This window comes from Molossus molossus, unplaced genomic scaffold (genome assembly GCF_014108415.1).
Source record: "Molossus molossus isolate mMolMol1 unplaced genomic scaffold, mMolMol1.p scaffold_m16_p_22, whole genome shotgun sequence".
NCBI lineage: Eukaryota > Metazoa > Chordata > Mammalia > Chiroptera > Molossidae > Molossus > Molossus molossus.
This window is the reverse complement of record NW_023425358.1, coordinates 33916379-33926807: the sequence shown is the minus strand read 5'-3', so window position 1 is coordinate 33926807 and position 10429 is coordinate 33916379. Positions and strand designations below refer to the sequence as shown.

At 39.2% G+C, this 10429-nt stretch overlaps 1 protein-coding gene and 1 non-coding gene across 2 annotated transcripts in view; both read right to left on the bottom strand.

Moving 5' to 3' along the window:
• Window positions 1–920: 920 nt before the first annotated feature.
• Window positions 921–10429, bottom strand: part of PPTC7 (protein phosphatase targeting COQ7) — a 45794-nt gene continuing 36285 nt past the window's right edge. The window contains exons 4-6 of the mRNA XM_036276477.1: window positions 8276–8399; window positions 5791–5920; window positions 921–4726 (exon numbers count right to left, since the gene is read on the bottom strand). Of these exons, the coding sequence (XP_036132370.1) occupies window positions 4668–4726; window positions 5791–5920; window positions 8276–8399 (313 nt within the window). The 3' untranslated portion in view covers window positions 921–4667. The remainder of the gene's footprint in view (window positions 4727–5790; window positions 5921–8275; window positions 8400–10429) is intronic.
• On the bottom strand, window positions 6603–6672 carry LOC118640472. Its single transcript, XR_004961389.1, has one exon. It is a non-coding gene; the product is annotated as a small nucleolar RNA U2-30 (small nucleolar RNA).

Sequence of the window (10429 nt, the reverse complement as noted above, 5' to 3'; positions counted from 1 at the left end):
CTTTCACCAAGCTTTTTGTGGAAAGTGGCAATGCCCACACAATTTTAAGTGGTCCTGTCACATGTAGGCTAAAGATTTATGTATCTTATGCTTACACTGGTAATCAACACTGAATTCCACATATCCCTAACAAATGCAGATGACTACACAGAGACTATTTATATACTAGAGTAACTAGGTCTCCCTGCTGAGGATAAGTTTCTGGTTCACTCACGAAATGACAGGGGGCAGGTATTGTTCAGGTGGTGGAGGAACCATCATCAGTGATTGCCTGGAAGTAGCACTAGTCTATAAATAATAGTTACACTGTTAAATTGTATTTAATTTGGATTTTAGAATTTGGATACAGAATGCTAAATTTAAATGACAACAGATTTTTCTGTGCTTCACCCCAGGCCATGTGAAAGATGCAAAAGCCTTCTCAGCCAGGAAACCATGTATATTTTACATTGAATTATCAGCCCATTTTGATGAATTAAAAAAAACTGTTTTCCTTTATTGATTTTAGAGAGAGAGGAAGGGAGAGGGAGCGAGACAGAAACATCGATGAGAAAAAACACCAATTGGCTGCTTCCTGCACACCCCCTACTGGGAACTGGGCGCACAACCTGGGCATGTACTCTGACGAAATTGAACCAGCAACCTTTTGGTGTACGGGTCGATGCTTAACCACTGAGCCACACCAGCTGGGCCATTTTGATAAATTTTTGAGGAAGCTAAATTGATGTAGTAAACCAACTGGTGAAAAAGAGCTAAGGCGATAAATCAGTAAAGGATGAAATAATAACTACAAAATAGGGAGTCACTGCTAGACTGACTAAGAGGCTTGGACATGAGGACTTGATAGAGACCAATAAACTCAATGTCAAGGGTTGGTGTCTTACTTAGCTACTACTCAAATTAAAAGGAGTGTACACAGATTAGTATAAATACTATATTTATTAAATATCTTTACAGTTTATTTAAATGTATTTACAGAACTATTCCCGCATAAGTTATATTTCAGACATCCAATTCAGGTCATTGCCTCTTGGGTAAGACAAATAATGATAGTCTCAACAGAAAAAAGCAGCTCATTAGTATACACAAATTCAAATTTGCTTCATTATTTAGCCATCTTTGCCACAAACTACCTGCTAACAGTTAAAATTTTGACATGGACACTCAATTTTTAGTTGAGAAGTTCAATTTTACAAAACTTTTAATTTTTCATGAATAAAATCCAAACATTTTCTGCTTCATATATTCAGTTTTATAAAGCAGATTTTTTTGTCTTGGTATTGTAAAATTTGTTAAATGCAAAAATGTGATCATTTCCAGGGAAACTGGATGCTGTAGCTTCTACTAAAGATAGCTGGTATAAGGTGACAAGGAACCAAGAACTAATTCCAAAGTACAAACATTTATAGTTTTAGTCAATCTTGTTTACCATCTCCAAAACTCTCAAAAACGACTCAGTAAATTCCCACAATTCCTGCCTTGTTACTTGATGTGGTAGGTTGGTGGTACTGAAGGTGGTACTGAAGGCTACTGTTCTATCCAGAACAAATGCAGCTGATAGGAGAGACACTCCCATCATGCAAAGCTTGAAATCTAGTTGCTAATCTAGACACAGCCCAACCCCCAGACATGCACACCTGGAATGGATTCTTTTGTGATTTAGTACCCATCAACCATGTCAAGCCAGTACAGTAACTCAGGACAAGTAACTTGTTTCTCTCCCCTCATTTCTTCTTTCAGTTTTTAAGAGCCTATGGGCTCTACTGCATATCCGTTCGGTAAATTTTTTTGTGTGCGCAGGCAGCTTAAGTTCACAGGAGAAATAAGGTTCTGATATGTTTAGAGTGCACATTTTAAAACAAAACAAAAAAATTTCAAGCATGTGATAAAAATATTGATTTTTTTTTTTATAATACAGTATTGCTTTATAAATATAGATGGAAAAGCTATAAACTTTACTGGTCTTTGGTGCATCCAGAGAGGGATAAATAATTTGCCATTTGTAAATTAGAAATCCAAATTTTCTTTTGTTATAAAAGTCCATCACATGAGGCAAATGTGTGTGTGGTTTTTTTATACTGCTTGATTTAAAATACAATTACCACACACATCAAGTTCAGAATCAGACCCACCACAAGGTGTGTCTCAGTCACACCCACAGACTTGGGTCCTACGACCTGGAAAGCTCCGGCACGGGTCCAACCCAGCCTCTGACTGCTGAGCGTGCAAGGGGCGCCCTGAAAAGCAGCATTCCAGCTGACCCCTGGCAGTCCTAAAATTAGGTGCATAACACAAAAAGGGAAAATATTATCTGTATCACTAAATTTACACACCAGGTCCAAAGTCGGTTCCACTGTGAAATTCAATTCTTGTCCCCTTAATTTCAATGTCACTGGAACAAACATTGTCAATTTCTAACAATCATTTCTCAAAAAAGATTAAGTTGATTAAATGAGTTGTGTTAAAACATCACCAATCTAGCTTTACAAAGATTGTGTTTGATGGGTTAAATGAGAGCAGAGAAAAGCCAGTGACTTAACCAGCACCGCTCTACCAGGAATCAAATGTAGGCATTGGAAAATTAATGCAAAATACATCCAGATCATAGGCTACATACCTCTGACCAGAAATAATTAAAAATCCAATAAAAGAACTAACGTCATTAGCCCAAATATAAATGTACTCCTTCCAAGAAAACCCTTCTAGATGCAACTTTCTTTACTTTTAAAAATACACAGAGACTGCAAATAGTTTGTGCAAAATAAATACCCCACCACTTGCCACTCTGGCTTCCATGTTTTATCATAGCACAATGGGTTCTTGTTATTTAAACAGTCTCCCTCCACCCCCAGCTCCTCTACCAAGGAATTGTTTTGTCAAGTTAGGGTAGTTAAGGCATTCTGACATGTAATTAAAGGTGATTCAAAATAGATATCTAACATTATGCCAATTTAGGAATAGTAGATAAATTACTGAACGGCTTACAAATGAATAACTCATTCTTATTATAAATGAAATGCCTGTTACAAGCATGATGCATTGAAATATAGTAATGACATGTACATGGTACATGTTTAAACAATTTTAAATAAAACAAAAGCTTGACAGTTACTCAAATATACAGTACAAATTCACAAAACAAAATCTTTTAAAACAAGTTGAGGTAACCTCAAACATAAGTTTTAATGCAATAAACCAGGGAGTAAGTATCTCCTTTAGAGAAAGACTTTCTATATTCTCCTCAAGTAGATTCTCATCAGGTTTAATTGCATTCTCATCTATACACCAATGTTACCTGACTTATATATAAAACATGGCTTTAATTTAAGGATTGCTAAGTATATTTTTCTACCACCAAGTTAATGAAGGAAAAAGACTGACCCAAAAATATATATCTTTACAGCAGTCGACTTGTACACAAACCTTAAAAATAAGTTTGAGTTTGCAGATAATGGGAAAACTGAATGCGGGGTAGTTTTATAAGGAAATTATACACTGCAAGATGGCTATTCGGAAACTGTAAACATTAAGCTTGATTCAGAAACCCCTAAATTTCTGTGTAGGGAAATACAAATGTCAGACCATCAGCAGTTTTCCTCGTGGACTCGTGCTGCTGCCACTGCACACGGTGCTCCTCCCACAGGGACCTGAATCTGGTGCATGCTCTACAGACAGCAAGGCTGCTAATAAAAGGTCTGAGTGAGACTAGGAGTAGCATGACCATCAAAAACCCCAAAATTCAAAGTAACAGCTGTCCATTCTCAACCCATTAGGCCTATGGGCCTAGAGCTCCCACACAGAGGCATCATATCAGACAGCCGGGGGGAATTTTAGCCATAACATTAAATTTCTTGGCTTTGAGGAGTTGTACAATCTTGAGTAATATTTCCATTAAAATATTTTGGTAAAGAGTCTCCTCTACCCCTCCTACAGATCAGGCCACCAGCCTATGATTTGGACTAATCAATAAACTGCCAAAACTTTGATCAGAGGATCACAATTAAGCATGTTTTAAAAACCATGAAACATTTACATCCATAGAATTAAACTGAATTTTTCTTCCAATTTGTAATAAAAAAAAAGCTCCTGGATCAAGATTTCATAATTCAGAGCAATGTATTAGAGCAGAATTATAAGCCCCTGAAAAATAGGAGTTTATAATGAAAACACAAAGCCACACCCAATCATCATAACAAAGACGGTATAGTACACGTGTAACATTTCTTTTGATGAATAATGCATGTTTCTAGATGTACCATAACATAGAATTTGTGTTAGACTTTTAAAATCCCTTTTACACACTGTAATTTTGAATTAACTTTACCACATTACTCATTTTCATCAGTACTTCAAGCGTTTTTGAAAAGTAAATAGCTATTTTGGCTTTGAAAACCTTCATCCCATCACGGAAAGGACAATGAGAAGTGAAGGTCAATCTTCAAATCTTGATTCTTTTCAAAGTTGCTGGCAGATATGAGCTAGTGAATGACAGTAGTGGTTCTCAACAAAGATCTCAATGGGGTCTCAAGAAGACAGGCAAAAAGGCTTACATCACTGGCCATTGAGATCAGTGGCAAAGAAACGTGGTCCTGCCAGCAGGATCAGCACACACGGCTGGGGAGAATTTGGGGTGACAAAGGAAAGGCAGGAGTTGACACCTAGGTGAGTCAGTCTGTATACTCAGCCACTATGGAAAGAAGGACAGTGATGTCATCTGGCTTTCCACCTAAAATGAAAATGAAAATATATCTCAAAAAGAAAAGTCAATCAAAATTTCAAGCTTAAATAAGTACTAGGAGACAAATGCTTCCAATTCACAAAGTTTGATTTGTCGATATATTCTAGTAGAGAAAAGGAAAAAAAAAAACTGATGAAGAGAAATAAACAAACTACATGTAATTTAATTGAAGTGTTAAAAAAAAGCCTCTGCCTTTTAAAACAGTAGCTCTATTAAAATGGCCACTACATCATCTGTATCACAGTAAAGACAAAATCTGGTTCAAAGATGAATTCTGCCTGACGAGAGTTACACGCTTCTATCCACAATCCTAATTTGGACAAACATACCCACTGTTTTCAAATTAGGAACAGTCTTGTATTCTAATCTGCCAAATAGCTATGGCATGTGTTTTTTCTATTTTAATATTTCCTGGAAGGCTAAGAAATGTCATAATATTGTATCAGCAAGAAACTGACCAACTCTGATAGTTCTGATATGCTACTACCAACATGTCATCCAAGCTCTAAGACTGAGCTACTAGCCTGCTCCCAAAGTTACATATCACTCAGTTGACAGAAGGGTTCTTCAAGAAAGGACAGTTCAACATTGCTTCCCTCTTCAAAACTGCATGGCAATTTGGCAGGCAAATACTGTCAACGAGTCCCACAGGGCCAGAGGAAGGGAGAAGCGAAATGTCAGACCCATGAAGGGCAGAATGTTAAACTGCTGGGAATGTCCGATCCTTCCAGGCAGAGCGTGGAGGCCTTTTGGGCTGGGGTCCAAGCAGTGCTGTGGTGGCAATAAAGGGCTTCAGGTTCTGCCCGCCTCTGCAGCCTATGAAGTTCAGTTCTGAAGGGCGTCCTCTGTGGGGAAGACACGATGACATGCACTTGCTCTGGTCTTCCAGTGTTAAGGCCTGATGACCTCGCTCAAAACCACTGGCTCACAGCTGGGAGAGAACATCTCAAGTCTCACCCCAGTGCTCTAGTTTACCTCACCCCACAGCCCAGAATGTTCCCATCTTACCATGTCCCCAATTAATCCCTATGACCTTCCTAAAGAATGCTTACCTCTCACATTTAGTCCGTTGTCACATGCAAACTGTGCGAAAGGTGACATATAATTTGGGTCATAGGCCAGTTCATGAGCTTGCTCAGCAATGCTTCTTGCTGTCTGTTGTATACTCTCATAATTTGAATTCTAAGATGAAAGGATGAGGGAGTTATTTTTATCATAATGCCTCACATGATTTCTGTATTCAAGTATACTTACAAGTATCACTTTTAAAGACAGTAACATTTATCTAATCATAGTGTCCACTATTTATGTTTTATTCCAGTTAGAGAAGACAATAACACATACTAATGAATGAGACCACCAGCACTGCCTGCACACAATGCGAATCAGAAAGTTTCTGCTAGGTGGCCTTGAGCCCTGAGGTTTGAATTTTGATTTCTGCTTTTTTTCCCATTTGAAATTCTTTTTTTTTTTTTTAATCCTCACCCGAGGGCATTATAGAGTGGGAGGGAAAGAGAGGAAGAGAGAGAGAGAGAGAGAGAAACATCGACGTGAAAGAGACACATCGAGTGGCTGCCACCCGCACAACCCAGCCAGGGCCGGGGACAAACTGCAACCGAGGTACGTGCCCTTAGCGGGAACCGAACCCAGGTCTCTCCGGACCGCAGGCAGATGCTCTAACCGCTGAGCCAAACCGGCCAGGGCCCATTTGAAATTCTTAAGGTATGTTTACTAAAATGGGATGAGAATGGAAGGGCACATTTTGATAGCACTTTAGGGATGACTTCAAAAATTTCCTTGTTTACAAATGTACCCTTGGCCAATACCAGTTTGCTCTTTTTTTTCTTCTTCTTTTTTTCAATACTGAGTTCAGGTCAAGTGTAGAAACCTTCATAATTACAAAGGTCAGTAATCAAACCTTTTCATCATTGCTCTCTCAGTTTGCTCTTTATGAGCTGCCAGTTACCCTACTGAAAATACCTTTAGAATTCTATATCATGATGAAAGAGTCTTGTCTAGCTTTATAATCTTGAGCCACTCCCTTACCCTTTTTGCTTCAACTTTCTCATCAGTAAAATGGGATGGGAAACAAGGTCAATTTTAGCTCCAACATTCTAAGATTCAGAACAATTTCAGTTCTGAATAATAATAACAAGCCTCTGCTTCAATGTTGCCTCGTTGAGAGGCCTTCCCTGACCAATCTTTCTAAAGTAGCAGCCCTCTCTATTCTCTTTCCTTTCGCCCTGCCTTTTCTTCTTATTTACCACCAACATTACAGGGTGAGGAAAAAGTAGGTTCATAGTTTGTATGGAATACAATAATTAATAAATAATAATACAAGAATAAACCGTTTCACATACAAGTGAAAACCTACTTTGTCCCACCCTGTATATCACCTGTTTCTTTCTCTGTATTATCTGCCTTCCTCCACTAGAATATAAACTCCGGAAGGCAGGGAATATGTCACTTCTGCTGTCACCCTGTTGCCACACAGAGTACAGTGTCACCCCAGTAAGCACATGGCCTTTACTGAACTCCACAGATGAGGCCCGGTACTAGGATTCCACATGCATGGTCTCAGTTAGTCCTCACCAAAACCCTATAAAACAGGGCCTTTTGTACCCCCTTTTTATAGGTGAGGAAAATATTGCTTAAAAAGTTTAAAAATGTACTCAAAGTTATAGTGGTTAGTGATAAAACCACGAGAAAAGCCCTGGCCGGTTTGGTTCAATGGTTAGAGCGTCGGCCCACTGTCCAGAGAGACCCCAGTTTGGTTCCCGCTAAGGGCATGTACCTCGGTTACAGTTTGTCCCCGGCCCTGGTTGGGTCGTGTGGGTGGCAGCCACTCAATGCATCCCTTTCACGTCGATGCTTCTCTCTCTCTCTCCCCTTCCCACTCTATCTGAACAAAAAATGGAAAAATGTCCTAGGGTGAGGATTAAAAAAAAAACAAAAACAAACCATGAGAAAAAACTAACTTTTCCCAGAGTTAGTATTTTTACATAGGAGACTATGGAAAGGCCCATTTTCACTTCCTTCCACTCTCTGTATGGGTCAAGTCTGAAATGTTTTATTACTGGTGATAGCTCAGATCACATCAAGGACCCTAGCTGCCTACTGCCCTTGGCTGCTGCCTTGGCTGGCTCTGGTATGACGACTTCCTATCTTTCCCAGCCTCAACACCTGCTGGGTTTATTATGAGAATAAAAGGAGAAAAGGACCAGGAGCCAACACTATTTAAATACCACTAAAATTTAACAATGAAAAATACAACCAATAAATATCTTATCTGGACTTTTCCTGCCTTTACTACCCTACCAAAAGCTTGGTGAGAAGCCTTTTTCCTTCCAAGTTCTCCATTTGTGAATATTTCAATTTATAATTATTTGAAAGAGTACTATTGTTACTATTTTCCTGTATTTATAAAATAATCCTTTTCAAAAAGAGATATAAAAAGAGATAATGCAATTGAATGAAGAAAACTCAACTTCCCAGAGAGAGTCACTATTTCCAAGGTCCAACCTTTGAGTTAATTACCTTTAACTTTTTTAGCTCCTGCAGGATCATATAATCAGGCATGTTGTCAAAGAGTCCATCTGTCGCTGTCAGGATAATATCTCCTAACTGGACATCAAAAGATGTGCTATCAGCAGCATCCGGGCTGTGACAAGGACAGGGTAGGGGCAAAGTTAAGAGAGCTCTTTAGACATACCATTCAAAGTTTCCAACAGACACTATGTTACAATGTAATGAGGCTTTAAGAAAAACTAATTTATAACAGGAGTCAATAATAAAAGACATTCTGAAATGCCTAACCTTGAAAAGAATTAACTGAAAACTCTGATATATTTCAAAAGCTTAACTGAAACTACCAAGGAAAACAGAGTATAGTGATTAGTCACTTGTGGTTTAAAGGAGGGAGAGTTCTGCCCTGGCCAGCGTGGCTCTGTGGTTAGAGCATCATCCTATGCACAGAAAGGTCACGGGTTCGACTCTCAATCAAGGGCACGTAACTGAGTTTCAGGTTCGATCCCCAGCCCTGATAGGGGTGCATGCAAGAGGCAATCAATTGATGTCTCTCTCTCTCTTCCCATCCCTCCCTTCTTTCCATTCTCTTAAAAGAAAAAAAAAGTTACCGGGAAAAAAAATATCCTTGGGTGAGAATTAACAACAAAAAGAGGCAGGGTTGTTTTCTGAGTCAGATTCTAACATGCCTCTAGAATCCTAGTGCAAATGAATCTTTACTTCCTAATTCTTTAGAGCCACATTCCATCCTCTCTTATTCAGTTTCCCTGCAGACTTGAATCCTGCTCTCAGGAGGCTGTGTTACAGTGAAATAACTGAGTATAATGGAGCACAGCATACAAATCCTCTAAGAATTCATTCATAGGAAACACCTGCAACACTATAGTACTAGTAATTACTAGTATATTACTGGAAATTCTGTATTAGTATTATTAAGTAATACTTATTCTTGCAGAAGGAATGTGTATCTCCCAGGGCTTACGAAGTGCTCCTCATGCACAAGTATTTATTAGTGTGTTTGGCACATAACAGATCTTCAATAAATACCTATTGAATGACTAAATGAATGAAGAAACAAAGTAACTGACCCTTCAAATTGGGGAATTAAAAAAAAAATCTTTGTGATATATTGCTAATGGAGAGAGAAAGGTACAGGAGATAATGATACAGATAACAGTGGCTACATCTGAGGAGAGATTGTGTTACTGGGGCCAGGGATAGGAGGTAGATTTGGCATTAAATCTTTTTGCATAAAACTTTTTTTTTTCTTTAGTGATTTTAGAGAGAGAGGAAGGGAGAGGGAGAGAGAGAACACTGACTGGCTGCCTCCTGCATGTCCCCCAATGGGGATTTGGCCCACAACCTGGATATGTGCCCTGACCAGAAATTGAACCAGCAACCTCTTGGTACATGAGTCGACACTCAACCACTGAGCCATACCGGCCGGGCTGCATAAAACTTAAAAAACAAAACAAAAACAAAACAGATGGGAGCTCTCTGGTCGGTTTAGCTCAGCAATAAGAACATCGCCCATGGACCAAAGAGTCCTGGGTTTGATTCTGGCCCAGGGCACGTACATTGGTTGCAGTTCGTCCCTGGCCCTGGTTGGGGTTGTGCGGGTGGCAACCAATCGATGTGTCTCTCTCACATTAATGTTTCTATCTTTCTCTCTCTTCCTCCAGCTCTATCTGAAGATTAATGTAAAAATATCCTCAGGTGAGGATTAAAAAACAAAAACAAAAAACAAAACAAAACAAAAGATGGGAATTTTTTTCCTCTCACAAAACCTGATGAAAGCAGACAAGAATGGGGGAAAAACAACCCAGGTGGGGAGAACAGAAAAGACCATATATTCAAAGAGTTAATGGCCCCCTGAGAGGCTGATTCTCAGCCACTTCCAAGTCCAGATTCACTGCTTCCAGGCCTCGAAGGAGAGAAAAAGGTGAGATAGATATCAGATAACCTGCCTTAACCTGTAGTAAGTGAACAAGAGCCAGGAAAAAAAACCATACACTGACCCAGAAGGGAGGGGCCAGAACCAAAGCACCCTAAACTTGACAGAAAAACCCCAAACTTCTGTAAGCAACATGTTATAAAATTTGTGAAGAGAAAACATAAGAAACTAACAGCCCACCCATGCCTGTTGGGGATTGATACAAAGCACAC